General features: G+C 33.7%; 1 protein-coding gene across 12 annotated transcripts in view; it reads left to right on the forward strand.

The window, feature by feature from the left end:
* The window catches only part of KCNT2 (potassium sodium-activated channel subfamily T member 2), a 393,821-nt gene that overhangs the window by 332,417 nt on the left and 43,469 nt on the right, over nucleotides 1-17,935 (forward strand). For 8 of the 12 annotated variants that reach the window (XR_008510934.2, XM_054523897.2, XM_054523904.1 and 5 more), the window contains one exon: nucleotides 3,985-4,005. The exons of the other annotated variants lie outside the window; for them this stretch is intronic. Coding sequence is in view for 7 of the 8 variants with exons in the window: in XM_054523897.2 (XP_054379872.1) it covers nucleotides 3,985-4,005 (21 nt within the window). In the remaining variant the exon portion in view is untranslated. The remainder of the gene's footprint in view (nucleotides 1-3,984; nucleotides 4,006-17,935) is intronic. 12 annotated transcript variants of the gene reach the window in all.

Here is a 17,935-nt window from a genome sequence, read left to right on the forward strand (position 1 = left end):
ATTCTGAACGCTGTTAAAAGATATATTCTGTACGCTTTACACTTCAGCAGATTGAAAGACGCTTTCTTAGGGAAACTGACCAACCCATGTGGAAGGCCCTAAAATACAGATGTGGGAGATTCTTTAAGTTTGTAATCCAGCCAGATCACCATGAAATGCAGCAATAAAAAGAATCTCACCTAGAGCTTTCAGTTAACTTATTAGTCATTTACTCTAAGAAGAAGACAACTAAAAATTCCCAACAGAAGTGAAAAAGCTTATAATATGAAGTTCAGGAAGTTATTGATAAACTAGAGCAAGAATTCAAAACATGGACAAAGAGTAAAGAAAAGATAAAATTAGAGAATTAGTCTAGGAGTTCTAAGATTTGAATCACAAGATTTCAAGAAAGAGGAAATGCATACAAATTAAAGAAATATTACTGTAATAATTCTAGAAAAATCAGTAGTGTGTTAGTTTCCAACTGGTAAGGGTTACCATGTGTCCACAACAGTGAATTAAACAGTGAATCACATCACCAACTTTCAAAACACTGAAGGAAAGGAGAGGATCCTAAAGTCTTTCAGAGAGATGAGCAGGAGACGTGCGATAGGTCACATACAAGGTACTATCGGGGTTTTCTCAACTGCATTACCACAAGCCAGAATAAAATGAAACAATGCTCTCAAGATTTTGAGAGTATTATTTTCAAATTAGATTTTTCTTATCCAGTCAAAGCAAACTTGTGTAAGAGTAGAATAAATCAGATATCTAGTATATATATTCTCCAAAAATATCCTTCCCATGTCTGCTGTCTAAGGAAACTACTCCCACCAAAATGAATGAGTAAAATGAGGGAGAAATAATGATCTGCAGGAAACCAGACGTTTTATGGAAACCAGTGACAAGAATGAAGTAAAGCGGATCAACAGGATGGTGATGTAAAGACCCCCAAGCATAAAGGGAGACCTAGAGCAGGTCAGAAGGCTTCAGAGAGAATTCTTTAGGAAGATTAAATCTATAGACTTCCTGATGCATCTCAATGTTTTAAATTAATATTAGAAAGTTGCCAAAGAGTTCAGGGTGAATTATTGCATATATCTAAGTACATATCAAAGCAATTAATACAATAAAGCAATTACTGACCTTAGGATTATAACATCGTTATCAACAATGAAAGAATGTGTGCAGGAAATGAATACTAACCACATACCTATATATCTCATCTGTAAAGTATACTTAGTCATGGTATATCCTGAATTTTGATCCAATAAAAATTATGTTGAACTATTTTGAGGTGATGAGGGCAAAGGTAGTGGAACATATGGAAAAGACTGTTAGTGACTCTTCTTGCAGAGTGAGAAGTCAATAGATAAAAGCAGAAACTGAAAAAAACATGAAATAATAAGCAGGCATATTCTATAGAAACAGAGAGAGAAAGAACAACATATCCAACTAAAAGAGACAAAAGTAGATGGGTCTTATGAGAGGGAATTAAGAGATATTATGCTATAAGCTGCTATTTTTCTAAACCAGCTATAACATTTTCTGACTGTTCAAACCATGCATGTATAACTAGTAAAAAACACTAATAGGTGTATAGGCATAATGTAGTGATATCAGACCCATTCATTAATTATTTCTTTAGTATATACATATTTAAGTGCTAAATTCTACTCTGTACTATGAAGAACATTTATTAAATATCAACTTTTTATATAAGGATAAACTAGTATAAAGACTTTAGGCTTTGCTTTCTGGTTTATTCATGAAATTAAAAAAAAAAAAAAAACTTCTAAAGGCAGATGCAGGTTTTCATGCCACATCATTTTCCAGCCTGTCATCTTTCCATGTTCTGAGTAGAGAAAACAAAAGTTATCATTTTTTATATATCTAATATAACTGCTTTGGCTGTGGGGGTGGGAAAGCACTGCCTAATGTTTAGCTGACATTTTTAAAAAGACAAATGTCGGTAAAGAACATTGATAATCAAAACTATTAACATTTATAGAAGGCCTGGAATACTATCTCATTTTTTTCTGGTGTGATGTAGATTAGTGAAAGGAGAAGTCACACAAACACAAGCAGAAAGTAAAGTGAGGGTGCACACAGTGGCTGGAAAATCAGTCTATGGAAAGCAGAGTAGAGATGGAACTGCCCATTCATAATTAGTCATATGCCCTCCATGCCAGGAGAACTTCTGCCACTACCTATGTCTTTTTAGTTCAGGGAATTTTGACAAACATCAGATACTCCTGGTTTGAAAAACATATACAGGAAGGACAGGGACACATATTACTCTTAGTGGACAAAAAGGATCAGTATTTTCCTTCTCAATCCATAATACAAAAGTATAAAATGCCAAAAGGCTCCCTGAAGTCATTTAGTGGCAAAACATCACCTTAATTTTCATGAGATTATTTATAATGTTTACTTATTCCATTGAGAGTGAATATTTATACTTTTCATTGCAGAAATGTTAATTTTTGAAAATAAAGGCTACCTAGGTTCCACTGGGGGTATTATCTACCGTATAGCATATAACATAGTATTAATTTTCCAAAATCTGAACAATTCTGAATTATTAAGCATATTTGTCCTTTGGTTAAGAAAAGGTAGACCTATGTTTGCCTCCAGTTTTCCAGTGTGCAGAAAATCTCATCTGTTTGAAGTATACTATAACCAGTGAACATTTTACTAGAAACCAGAAAAACATCTTTTAAAGCATAGTAATGTACCAACATCATTTATAGTGTATGCAGTACATTTGTGGAATGTGTTACCCTGAATTTTGGCCACTTTTATAGTAAATAAATCTTGTAGCTTCCAAAAATGTGCATAGTGGAATAACCATTGTCCCATCTGCCAATCATTAACACTTTACTATTACAATGGGAAGTAGCATTTAAAATATGTTATTAAGATACAAATTTACCTATTATAAAATCTCATTAAGATTATTTTAATAAGGTTTAGGATTGAATGGTTTTAAAATTCTACCTGTCCATTCTTTGCTATTATTCTCTCAAACAACATTTATTCCATTGTGTCATGTGTAAGGAATCCTGAAATAGTTTCAAGAAACCCACAATCAAATGTTTATTATGCATTTCTTATATTTTCAATTATAGATAATACTATTATAATACTTATAATACTAATACTAGATGAGTTATATTACAAGTTATATTACATCAAATAATATACTTGGAAATGTTACTTCCATCTATTCAAAGATGAATAGACTATTGTTCTTTAAATTTGAAAAATAAGACAGCATGATTTTTATTTATAACCCCTACTTAGCTATGATACATTGATTAAAGAAATCAATTATTTTAGAATCCATAGCCAATATGAAAACTCAGAACATTTCTGTCAACTAACTTAATTATATATATATGTAGGAGAAAAAAAATCAATCTTACTGTAAGATCTGAAATTAAAAAATAGTACAAATATTAACACCAATAATGATTATTGAATGCCAATAATTATATCAAGTATTCTGTTATGACTATAGTAGCTTTATAAGCTACTACCGATTATTTTATTTTCTTCTACAAGCACCACTTTTTCTATCAAACTTTTATACTTAAAGCATATTAATGTACCAACATCATTTGTAGTGTATGCAGTACATTTGTGGAATGTGTTACCCTGAATTATGGCTACTTTTATAGTGAATAAATCTTGTAACTTCCAAAAATGTGCATAGTGGAATAACCGTTGTCCCGTCTGCCAATCATTAACACTTTACTATTACAATGGGAAGACAATTTCAGCAAAACAAAAACAATCTAACAAGACCGAATCTTTAAAAATAATAGTTTATTCTTTACCTAATTTTGTTCAAAAGCCCTAAGAGAAATATGCATGAAATTGGATTTTGTTATGTAGGTATATGTTACATTTTGTCCTTGTTACTGATTGTTGCATGCATCTATTGTTTAGTCATTGTTTAAACTGTGTTTTGTGTGTTTTTTTTCCCTCCTGTTGTGTCAGTCTCGAAAAATAGCATCACAAGTAAGTATTTTCTGTTTGTTTCGCTTTCCTCAAATGGTGTAATATATTAATTCAGAGCTCTTAAAGAAAAATAATATTAAATATTGAATTCAATACTTAGACGTTAAAATGAAATAATCAATTAAACTTAAATGCATATAAATGCTTTCTTTTCAAATTAATGTACTTACATTTCCCCAGTAAATTTCCTGGAATTTGCCATTGTAAAGATTAAATTCTAAGAAGTGTTTGTTTCAATATTTGTGTGCTAATTAAAGTTAATAATGAAATATATTTCAAGATACTATCATGGTTTTTAAAGTGATTAGAAAACTAGTTTTCTTTTGCTTTTCAACTTTTTAGAGTAGACCTCCATCATCTACTATGCAGAAGAACCCTTATGTTATTCTTAGTGCATTCTCTAATTAGACATAAAAGGTTATAGATTTCAGACTGATTTATTTCAGAAGCTGTTTTACTTAACAATGGTGTATGTAAATATTCTTAAGAATATTATAGTGAGACGTCTTAAGATCTCTCTTAGCAAATTTCAAGCATATGATACGTTAACTGTAGTTACCATGCTGTACTTTAGGTCTCCAGAACTTATTCACTTTATAATAGAAGGTTATCTTTAACCATCATCTTCCCATTTACCCTATCCTCTGGCCAATGGTAACCACCCTCCTACTCTTTTTCCATGAATTTGACTTTTTGAGAGAAGGAGAACAACATGAATGAACCTGAACAAGATTACGCTAAGTGAAATAAACCACATGTTTACAAAAGATGTTTATAGTTTTTTTGGTCTTTTCTACACATCACCTTCGGGCGTTAATCGCTTCCTATGGTTTCAACAAGTCATCTATGTTGATAGATGGCAAAGTTGGGTTTGTAGCTCTATCTGTTCTAATTCCTTAACATGTAACACAAAGACATAAACTTTATCTGGAAGATCCTCTCCATCTTGTTATCTACCAGAATTACAAATATTTATTGAGTAACACTAGGCACTAAATGCATCCAGGTAAGTACTTAAAATACATAAGTAAAAAAAAAGGTTTTTCAGAGGGTTGACATAAAAACTTCATGGCCTTTCTTCAATTTAATTAACTTTGGTGGATTTAATATACCAAAACTTTCTTCCCTTCAATATTTTGCATAGTGCAGCCAGATTGATGATCATTTTTCTTTACTCACATGATAAAGAATCCTTAGTGTATATCTGATGCCTACTATTTCAAATAAAAATTTTTATTGCTGGATTTTAAGCTACTCTATCCTCCTGTCCCATTCCTGGACGAGTCACTTATCCAATTATTTTGCCTGACCAATGAGCACTGGGCTTAGAACACAATGGTCTGAGTTTAAATCTTGCCCTCTCCTTTTACTAGCTGTGCCTGAACTTTGGCTATATGTAGCAGAGTGAAGATTAAGTAAAAAATATATTCTTATCATTTCACAAGGTAGAAGAAAGGCAGAGATGTGTGGAGTGAGTTGTTCAGTGTTAAAAGCAAGTAATTCTGTGGCAAAGCACATAGAGTAATATAGATCTTACTTCATCATTCTTCGTTGGTGCATTATTTTTGGGTGGATGACACCACCTCAGAAAATGTTCATGTCAATTCACTTAAAGTTATAAATAAAATATATAAAGTAAGTATTCTTGTGATTAAGTACTTTCATATTAGTCAAGCATAGCTGTGTTCACTAACCTTCGATGCATCCTAATTCACAGATAGGCACACACAAACACACACTCGCAGACATGAGTCTGAGCTCATCTGTAATTTTGTTTCACTTTCTCTCTAACAAAAACTGTACTCTTAAATCTTTCTCTTACCTTATTTTATATTTTTTTCCTAATATTTTCTAGTTCTACTGATTCTTAATCTCATTCATTCTCAAACCCAGGAACGCATTTCTTACTTTCATTATTTACTTACTTTAACTTAATAAGAGTTTCACTGGCACACTTACTAACAAGAGGCTATTTAATGCATCCAATTTATTTGACTTAATTTAACTACATAGTCATGGCTTTCTGTCCATTTAACGTCTTAAACTACCTAAAGATCATTCTTGTACTTAGCACTGCCACAGAAAGTAACTTAAGCTTTTAATCACAGCTCCCTGTCAAATGGCTGCTAGTCTACAAAATGAAAACTGAAGAGAAAATTATAAAGTTGATTTAAGTTCCCTAGGTCTTCATAGGGAAGTCATGATCTGTAAGCAGTGGTATATTTAGATCCATAGTACTATTTTAGATAGACTATTTACATGAGAATACAAATATTTGTATTTACCAGGTCTTATAGTATTCTTTTCTTTAATTAAAGCATTGCATGTAACATAAAAATTTTCTTTCCACAGGCTCATTTATCCATTGGTTTTCAGATGCTGCAAAGGATAAGGGAATTATGCGTGTGTGTGTGTGGTTGTGTGTGTGTTTAAAATCTTTTGTGTATGGTTGGGGAGGTGCTGTACTCACGTTAGAATCACTGTACTGGCTTTTGAAAGCTTCACAGTTAGGTCCTTTCTTCTGCACTATAATATACTGAAGGTGATTGAGTGATAGCCCCTCTGGCCTACCTTGTAGTGTGTAGGTTTTACCCATACATGCACGCACATGCACACACACACATATACACACACACTTGCATGTTGAAACCATTGCTTTAGTCTATATATTTCAGTAACTGGCTTACCTTATAGTGTAAAGGTTCTACACTTACACACACACAAACATGCACACACACATATACACACACATGCATGCTGAAACCATTGCTTTAGACTACATATTTTGGTAATTCTGGAAAATTATAAATTGCACTGCTAAGTTAACAGAGCTGGCAATGAAACCGTGATTCTAATGATGCATACCATTTGACTGCCTGTATGTGTATGTTGAATTTGTGTGTTTATACAATGCTTTTCTCTTTGTTGATTTTGTTTGTAAGTCAATTATAGAGTCTAACATGATTCAGCTGTCTAGCAATATTCTTTACAAATATATATAAATATGCATAATATATACAAACCTAAGCATACATAATTTTTTGTGTGTAGAAAGCAAATACGTTTTTACATTTGGTGATGTGATTTCTAGACATTTAGACATAAAATGAACCCTTTGGTTACGGAAGCCATTCTTTAGTTTTCTAATAAATGAAAAATTAATTATAATGAAATCAGTCTTGATTTGGGCTAGGCTGATTTAGACCTTGGGCTACTATAATCCCTACCAAATAAATAGTAGATGGGTAAAGACATGTTTTGAGATCCAAAAAAGTAGTTATCAAATTTACATCAATAATAATTTTGGTGCTAATAATATTATTTTTAAAATTTGCATTAACTTTTAAAAGAAAAGCAATTCTATACCTTCAGAAAAGATAAAAAACATCCCACTACTGCACAGTGAAAGAAAACAGAAATAGTCTGATTTCATAAGAAAAACAACTAAAAAACAGTATTAGTGACATAAATGGAGTCATATGATGGAGAAACATGAGAAAATTAAGGCAATTTTATTAAGTATTTAAAATAAATTTCTGAACACCACAACTCAAAAGTTATGAGTATGTTACAGAAGGATTATAAACCTTAAATATTGAAAATTGTTATTTGGAAAATTTATTTCTCAGGGTCATTGGTAACCTCTGTAGCATACTTGTATGAATGCAAGATGCATGACCTGTATTTGAAACTTCCGCGATAAGCATTGCTAAATAAACTAATAACGTTTCCTCAATTCTGCTCTTCTTCGGTGTCTTTATAACAATAGGTATTTTTTATGGCATGTAGATTAGAGGGGAAAAAAAAGCTGTAGTAAGAGCTAGTTGATAATACCCAACACCTCATTTCATTCCAAGAAAAATACTTCTTCCTTGGCCTCCATGATAACTAATTTTTGTATATATTCCCATATTCTTAACTCCTCATTTCTCTTCTGCTTACTACTCCACAACTGAAAATACTGACATATAAAACTTTAAATTGGGAGTTACCTCTAAACTTGTGGACTATAATATACTGAAGGTGATTGAGTGATAGCCCCTCTGGCCTACCTTGTAGTGTGTAGGTTTTACACGTACATGCACACACACACACACACACACATATACATACACTCGCATGTTGAAACCAGACCATTGGGCCACTATAGTCCATACCAAATAAATAGTATGGAAACCATGCCTACGTTTTTATTATTGTATCCAATGTGCTTTGCACAAGTGCTCAACATATATTTACTAAAGTCAATCACAGATATCTTTCTTAACATAGAATCATTCTTTCAAATCTGCTCACACTTACATTAATTCCATCTTTACAAAATTTTATTTGTACCACCTCTGTCATTAATTTTGGTACCTATTATTTTACCCTTAATTATTATGTAATTGTTTATGATTGTATGCCTTTGATTTCTTCACAGATTATAAGGTGCTAAGTGGATGAGACACGTATCGCATTATTTCTTTATTATTATTATTTTTTTTTTACCTAGATCTAATGATTGTATACATAAACTTGATATAGTTCTGAGGAGAATTTTTACCACTCCACAGAGGCAGTGTGGAGAATTCACCCAAAATTTGGTTTGGATGTTAAAACTGAGGATGCCACAATATGCCCCAAGAGTTTTTGATGAGGTTTTTTTTTTTTTTTTTTTTTTTTGTGGGGAGAGCAAGACGGGCTCCTAAGTAGGTCTGAGGGAGCAGATCATGTTTGTTTTGGCCTTTATCGTGGTTAGGGCTGGGTTTTGGGTGAGGTTTCTCATGTATAAGGAGCATAAACTTCCTGCTAGGGAAAAAGGAAGAAGTGCCCAGGCTTTCTTATCAACTAGCTCAAATATGGGGCAGAAGGTTGCATTGGATCTTGAAAGCTGTCAGCAGTCAAACATCAAAACTGGAGTCAGACACTTACAGTTTACTCGTGTTGTTGGACGGGTGACTGAAATGTGCCTTGTTTCATTTAGTAAAATGCTTTGTGAAGCTTGTAGCCTGTGGTTAGTATGGAGATTAAAGTTATCTTAAATGCCTTGTTCAAAAGCACAGCGTTGTGTATTTTGGAAAAGTGAAATTCATGTCTTGGTCACTTTCAATGATGTCTGGAATATAGAAGGTGGTAAGAATTGTTTTGATGAGCCTTGTATTATGGTCTTAAATGTGTAGGTGTATATGTATGCGTAAAGACATGTGTGACCTTGATTATTATTTTGTGTATGTATGAGGCAAGGGATTCCCAGAGTTCTTTACCTTGGAGGGCAACCTTGGATAAGGAATTGTTTCTGCCGTTGGCTGGACCAGATGGCCAAACCACAGGCAGTGACCCAAGAGTCTGTAGAAATGTGCAAGTGGGACTTGATTTTATCCAGGGTGTCTAGTGCTCAAATGATTCCCTGCTAACCTTTGGGTCCTGTCCTTTGTTAGGTCTGTCATGTTAAGGGATCAAAAGCAGCAGTTCTGCAGTGAGCTTCATCACGTTTAACACAGTACCACCATCCATGCACTGTTCACTTGATTAATCCCAAGGGGCTCCCTAGGTAGTCAAGGGATTTAGGATAGGAGTGACATGCTCAAGTACCATGGCGTATGACAAAGGGCTGAGGATAGGGGAAACTTTTTCTTCCTGTGACTTATGCCCAAGTTTGGCCCTTTCCTATGGAGTCTTTGGTGGCTATTTCAGACTTGCAGGGTGATGCTTTCATAACCAAAGGCACAGTGGACCATTGAGTGCACAGTCCTGAGCGCAGGGCATCTGATTTCAGTAGAGCTCAGTATGCACCCAGCAGTTGCCATTCTAATGGTATATAGCATGTAACCAAGGAGGATAGTTTTTGCTACCAGAAGCCCATGAGCACCGCTATGGTTGATGCAGGAGGCAGTAGAAGAGACGAACAATGTGATTGCCTGTTGAAATTGCAATTTGGAGAGATTCTAGAGCCTTCTGTTTTAAGGGGTCTCATTCAATGTGGGCCAGTTTGCGAGCAGGGGCATAAATGGGCTTAAGTAAAAAGTGATACTTGTTAATGAGGAATATCTTCCATCCGGAACCCCAAAAGGCCTAAAAATGTTAGTTTTGTCTTAACGTTGTGGATACTGACAGGTCATTGTTTCTCGAGACTGTCAGTGATGAAGTAGCCTTTGATCAAATAATGCTCAGAAATTTGACTACACTGGGGAACCTTGCACTTTGTATAAGACAACGGTCTATTCTTTCTTGTGAGCTCCTTTTTGAATGTTTATTCATCCTGAATGAGTGTGTCAAAGGAACCTCCTTGGAAGAGGACGGCATCAATGTAATGTCATACCTATTTTCCCACAGAAACTTGGATGCAATAAAGATCTGCCTGCAGAGGGATTGTTCGTGACAGCAGGACTGTTTAAGTATCCTATGTGTAGTCAGGTAGAGAAGTTTGAGTTCTTTTGAAGGTAAAGAAAAACTATAAGCCTTTCCCTGTAACTGTGGGGATCGGGATCTGTGTTGTTACCGAGACATAGGCAGCAACAGCAGCAGAAGCATTTTTGTTGGGGGCCAAATGAGCTATCTCCTTTTAGGAGTGTAAGAAGCTATCAAAAGAGGCACTTAATAGAACATATTTGTCAAATCCTTATGCCTTTATGACTACAAAGTATTTACAAATTGATGATTGAATGGAGTCAGTAATGTCACCGAATAATGGTGGCCTTAATATGTGGAACCACAGCATTAAGCTTTGGTTGATCTACTACCAGGCTCCATTTTTTTTTTTTGCAGGTTTAAGAACAGGCCAAATTTGACTATTAAATGGAGAAGCAGTGGTGACTATTACCCCTTCTCTAAATAGTTCTTAGGTAAGGGGTTCCTTGTTCCAATTATTGTAGTCCTTATTAACTACTTATATTGAGAAGGCAGAAAGAGCATGTGATTCTATATTGTCAAACTACCTGTACATGTCAAAGATTTGATTTGATTTACTTTAATTTGCTATTAATTGGTTCAGAGCATCCATGTCTACTATGGGATATTTTTAGACAATATTTGTTATGACCATGGAGAATTTAGGCCAGAAAGTAATTCTGATGGTTAAGATAAGGTATATTTATTTGCCCTGTATTTTATATGTGATAATCACCTCCATAAGAGTAGGGGGAGGTACCTTTATTTTAGTGCAATCCCCATATTTAGGGTACTTTGTTTAAATTTAGTGGCATCTCCAGTGATAACTATAGTTCAATCCTCAACTTTGATTATGTTTCTGAAGTTTTGCCAATGAGTGCATCTCAGGAAACATAAAAGTTAATTTGGAGCTTACGCTGTAGAGGCACAACACCATTCACCAAACTTACCTGCCTTTATAAATTCTTCAAGTAATTTAAGAATTTCCAAGTGGGACAAATTATAGACTTCTGTTTACATTTTTGTTTTCTCCTGTGTATCCAGTTTTCTGTTTCTTCCTCCTATATCCAGTTTTGTTTTTGTTGTTGTGGCTGGTGCTGTTTTTTGTTTGTTTGTTTTTTTGTTTTTGTTTTCTATCCTGCTCATATTTACAAGCCTTCTCCTTCAGAGAGCCTCAAGTAAGTATCATCAGGGTTATAGGCCTCCCTGATGGCAATGGTTGCTTCATCAGATTTTAAGTTCCCTAGATTGAAGTTGGGTTTGAATTAACCTCTTGGGTATGCCACAGAGGCCCATGTTTGCTTTTCTCTATAACTGTGTTGTTATGGAGGCATAGACAGCAACAGCAGCAGAAGCATTTTTTGGGGTGGACACATGAGCTATCTCCTTTTAGGAGTGTGAACCTCAGCACTACACATGGTAACTGCTCTTCTTCCATACAAGCAACCACCCAATGGACCTGTATAATGCACAAAGTAACAGGTATTTTTCCTAGGACACACTGTAGAATGGGGGCAGATGCATGGTTGAGACATACAACCAGTGATCACACAGTAGGAATTATTCCCCTGTGCCTAGTGTCAGCCACATTTCTTACTGGATACCAACAACATGATTCAGTATGAGACACAAAGATAGGTCTGGGCTAAGACACATGACATGGAGCTATTGCCACAGTCCTGTTCCCAAATATTACTGATGCTTCCAGGCATTAAGATCATTTAATTCTAAACAGAAACTTGGAAAGACTCAGCAAATGCAGCATAAAGTTGCACAGGTTAAAGTATGCTTGCCAGTGGGCAGAAAAAACCCAAACAGCATAATTGTCTCCAGACAATACAGCAAATTAAGAAGGCAAAACATAAGAAGAGAGATCCCTAGTGGTGGTGGTCATTGCCTAGATACCCCTTGCTGTGCCAGTTGTTAAGACTACCTTTCATAGATGGGATAATACCCAACCACCATCCCAAATCTGGTCCTGTTGAGACTGATGATTGCACACCTGCACCAAGAGGGTATTGAAAAGGGCTACAACTCATATAATGAGGCTTTCCATGGAGAGTGAGGCAGGCTTCCAACCAGGTCAAAAAATGGCTTGGGCTGGAAAGAGCAAGGAAAAGAAACTGGCTTGGCTTTCATCACGATTAAGCATTGGAGCTGCGCTGGGCATGGTGGCTCACGCCTGTAATCCCAGCACTTTGAGAGGTCGACATGGGAGGATAGCTTGAGCTCAGGAGTTCTAGACCAGCCAAGGCAACATGATGAAACCCCATCTCTACAAAAACACAAAAATTAGCCAGGCGTGATGCTCCATGCTTGTGGTCCTAGCTACTCGGGAGTCTGAGGCAGGAGGATTGCTTGAGCTGGGAGGTGGAGGTTGCAGTGAGCAGAGATCCTGCCACTGCCCTCCAGCCTAGGCAACAGAACAAGACCTTGTCTTAAAATAAATAAATAAATAAATAAATAAACAATTTTTAAAATTAAAAAAATATATATATATTGGGGCTGGAGTGAGGTCCTACATATAGACTGGGACTTACCAGCTTCCCCATCTATGGGGCAGAAGGGAAAGGAAGAATGTTGGTACTTGAAAGCAGTCAGCAGTCTAACATCAAAAATGGAGGCAGGCTATTTATGATGAGAAGAATATGGTAAATGAATGTCTCCATATCTTGAGCTGATGGAGAAGACTTAAATTTCTAAATAAGTAATGAAAAATCAGGAAGTAATATATATATACCTTCTGCCTGTCATCCTCACATTTATGAATCACATCACCAGAATTCTAGTGTAATAAGACAAACCATTAAAAACAATGACAAAGTCCCCTCTCAATTTGTTCTTTTTAACTCAGATACATTATTTAAGTTCTAAGAGCAGGCAGCCATCAAGTGGTTAGCAGTTACATGATATTAATATTCAGTGTTATAAAACAGGAACAAAAACATAAGATTTTTCTTTGCTTAAAGCAATAGGAAAAGCATTAAGAAATTGAAGCCTTATAAACCAGCTGTTTCCAAATGACAGCTTTGAAAGATCAAGAAAACAAAATCACCAGCAGGATGAGAAAGAATGCCAAGATAATAAATTAGCTAGATTCCAAATTCCACAGAGACCAAAGTATAAGTAGAAAGTAGAGATTGAATTAAAAACACACACACATACTTATATACACACAATGCAGTAAAACCAAGTCATCAAAGAGGTGTAAATGTGCAAGTTAATGTGTAAATTTAAAAATGTATCATAAAAAAAGACAGAAATAAAATGTAACTATATTTGATTTTTCTTTTAGAGATAATAACCAAAATGTAGATGAGGTTGTGTGGAGAAAGAGGTGCTTCGTTTGATAGTAGTGAAAAACCACTAGCATGAATTTGTGTGGGTTATTTCATGTTATCTCTTAATAGATAATTTGATTTTTTTTTCACTTGGACATATACATAAATTTTGCCTTTTGAAGTTATAGAATTGGAATGCTGAGGTAATAGAGGTTCTACCTACTCCGAGTATATTTTATATTCATAGAATTATATATTGGTGGTTTGCTGCACCCATCAACCCGTAATCTACGTTAGATATTTTTCCTAATGCCATCCCTCCCCTAGCCCCCACCCCATGACAGGCCCCAGTGTGTGATGTTCCCCTCCCTGTGTCCATGTGTTCTCATTGTTTAACTCCCGATTATGAGTGAGAACATGCAGTGTTTGGTTTTCTGTTCTTGTGTTAGTTTGCTGAGAATGATGGTTTCCAGCTTCATCCATGTCCCTGCAAAGGACATAAACTCATCCTTTTTTATGGCTGCGTAGTATTCCACAGTATATATCTGCCACATTTTCAAAACCACCATGGCGCATGTATACCTATGTAACAAACCTGCACGTTCTGCACACGTACGCCAGAGCTTAAAGTAAAATTTAAAAAAAAGGATTATATATAGGTGGAACTGAAAGATACCTAAAAGACCACACAGATGAAGTAACTTATTTTTATGTATGAAAAAGGAAATCAAAGATTAAAATAATTTTCGTCATTCCATCAAATTATTGGCTTTAAAAATGTTATTATTTAAACATGAATTTCTTTAGTAAATATTTGGCTTTAAATTTACTTTAGAGTTTAAATGCTGGGTTCTTACAAATTTTGTGTTTTCTTGTCATCAAGACAGGGTATTTTCCTGTCTAAAATTAGATTATTTTCTAAGAATCTCAGTGATTTTCTTAAGGTCATAAAACATTTTCCTGAGGTGGTTGAAAATACAGCTTATTTATTTGATTCCAAATTCAACATTTTTTAGACTATAAGATTGTTTATTCTCTAATTGTCTTTTTGATTCCTAAATTAATTTGGAAGTGCATCAATATACAGTGTAACTAGCTGTTTTCTTTCTCTGCATAGATCACAGGCCACATGTACATATTAAAATGAGCTTTGGAAACTGGTGAAACATCTTTCTTTAGATTATTTTTTTTAAAATAAAAATAAGTTTTCAGTGAACTCAGAGTCACTAGCCTTGGTGCTTATGTATTTAAATTTAGATGATCTCTCAAGTATTCTTATAATTTAACGTTTATTTAATGGAAAATATCAGATAAGGATTCTTTGAGAAAATGTTAAACTAGCACATTTTAGTGATTTCATTTTCTTTTCTTCTTTAACACAATTCTGACTTCAATCATAAATTAAATAGCACAGTTTAGAGTATTATGAAGTCTGTAAAACTATCCTTAAGGGAGTCATGAGTCCAGATTACAAACACTCATTTTCAAACTACTGAGTGAACTGATTTATTTAAAATACTACATTGTTCCATAGATTGCTCAATAACCTATGACATGAATCACTGTTCAGTAAAAAATCAGGAAGAAGTTGAATTGAGTCACTTTGATGTGTGTGTGAAGAGTGTGGAAAAGAGTAATGTGTTTAGTGTATCTGACACTTTCTACTTTCCTGAAAACAATAATATAATCAGCTATTTTAGGCATAAGAAACATTTTCTTATTTATTATGTTTTTAATTATTATTCATGTGAAGAAATACTTTTAGCCTTAAAAATCATATTAAATATGATAAATATTTAGGAAGTAATATAACTTTTAGAAAATGATAGTATTTTAAATTTGTATGGAAATTGTTGGAGTAGTCATCAATTTTTCACTTCTTTATTGAACTGTATATATTACCAGGAGCATTTCATTTACATACACAAATATATTTTCATCTTTCTCACAAACATTGGTATTAAATTTTGATTTTTCAAGTTAATGATTATATTATGTGCCTGACAATAAAAAAGTCAGAGTTCTGTAGTTATTCCATGGAAAAGTACAAAATAATTCACAGAAACTGTGCAGAATGAAAAATATTCACTTTCACTTTAAAATTTGTTCTTGTTTAAATTTACAAAACTTTAACCAAGAAATCTTTACAGCCAAGAATATGTTTTTAGCATCTTGATTTATTCAGAAGTCTAGTGATAGAGAAAAGTGCACCAAAAATATGAATGATTCCCTCTCTTTTTCATCCTCATTTTTCACTTTTTATATACCCATTATAATTATTTCATATTATTTTCCTCCTTTTACTGTCCTTTTATACAAGGTCATAAGCCATAAAATATGAATATTTATTGGGTGTTTTCTAAGACAGACATCTACTATGCCTTTTCATGCATTATCTCTTTTATGTCTTCAGAAAAATTTGCTAGGTAAAGTAGTAATGTAATAATAGAAAGACAATTTTTTAGAGAGGGAAATGGAAATAATCTTAAAGAGCTTAGATTACATAACCAAGAAGGCAAACTGGTAAGTGGTAGAACTGTTATTTAAACTCAGGTCTATCTGATGCCAAAACCTTGTTTTTAACTACACTATCATTGTGATGCTGAGTTCAGGAGAAGGTCCTACTATAAAGGCACTGTTGTGTATCCAGCACTATACTATTTCCACTAGATTATGATGCCATGTTTAAAACACAAGAGAGTTACAACTAGAAGAAGAAATGACATCAGGAAAGTATATTTATAAATGGACCTCCTATTAAAGCACACAAACACACACACACACATTCAATATCCAAGGAATAGAGTAATAAATGTTTATTGCTAATGTTATTGATATTGCGGATAATTTTACAAGGATATATTAATGATATTATTGTTATATGTGGAAGTTTACAATTGACAGATGTTTTCTTTATATATTAATGTTATATGAATTTTCACATTTCTGTCAAATAGAAGATGGCTATTATTATCCTCACTTTTTTATAGGGGCTATGCAGTTTTATTGTAGGGACAGTTAGGAAACATTCAAAATAGAACTCAAATTTGTGTGTACACAAAGTACATATAAACTTAATATACTTTTATTATGTCCTGTTGGAAGAAAGAGAGAAAGGAATGCAAATTCCAAACATGTAAAGAGCAATTTATGTGTTTTGGGTTTGGATTTCCTAAAATTAACACTCAAATTCTTCTCATTTCTTTTTACTGTAGTTAAAGTGAGGTTAGTAAAGAAATGTTACTTATTTTATGGAATTATTGAAAAAAAAAGACTTGAGATTCTTACGGATTTTTATGTACAAACTATAACAGTTTCTTTTGGGGGAATTCAAAATAATGCTGAATAGGCTATTAAATATTGCTTAACTAATGTATACATAGGTTTCAATTCATCTTATAGATGTATACTTTACATGATGCCTGATACACATGGCTAAGGAAAAGCATTCACAAAATCAGTGTTTCATGTCCTTCTTGGAAAAGAAGTGAATCCCTATGCTCCCCTTTAAAATTTTTTATTAATTTATGGTTTTGTGACTTGAATTATAAGTGATATTAGATGAACATAGTATCTTTAATGTTTGGTTTGGCAAGATTATTATTTCCACATATTTGTAGGAAATCAGACTATCACTCATAGGGACTTATGATTAGAAAGAGGAACAAAAAGATCACTTCAAATAAATTTAAGATTATGATTAAACTCTGCAAGCCTCTAAATATGACTGAAATAGCATATTTTCACTGTTGCTACAAAGTACAACTATATTATTAAATACATATTGATATTCTTGTTGGTGATACGTATTACTTAAGAGTTTATGTGTTTTACTTCCACAGAAGTGAATTTTCAGCACATTATCAAGTAGATGAGAATAGAGTTAAAATTTTATAAAAATGTTCATTATTGTTAAACCATGGTATTAAAAACTTTTAATGCTTAGAAATTAAGTTCTGGTAGATAAAATATGGTTTCTAAAATCATTTAATCTCAATTATTTTATAATGAAGAGATGAAGATTTTTTGGATATCCCTCTGATATAGTACTGTTTTGAAACAGATGTGGATTAGTATTTGAATTTTTGGATGAAATTAAGTGTGAGAGAATTTCATAGCTTGCCACTGGGAATTGGATATAAAGCATTGACTGAGCCTGTATAATTTATATTCACTTTTAAAGGATTTTATTGGATCTACTTCCTGACGTTACTTAAATTGGTAATTTAAATTCCATTACTTTAAAAGCCAGCAACACATGCATGTTATAACTGAAGTTC

This window comes from Pongo abelii, chromosome 1 (assembly GCF_028885655.2).
Source record: "Pongo abelii isolate AG06213 chromosome 1, NHGRI_mPonAbe1-v2.0_pri, whole genome shotgun sequence".
NCBI lineage: Eukaryota > Metazoa > Chordata > Mammalia > Primates > Hominidae > Pongo > Pongo abelii.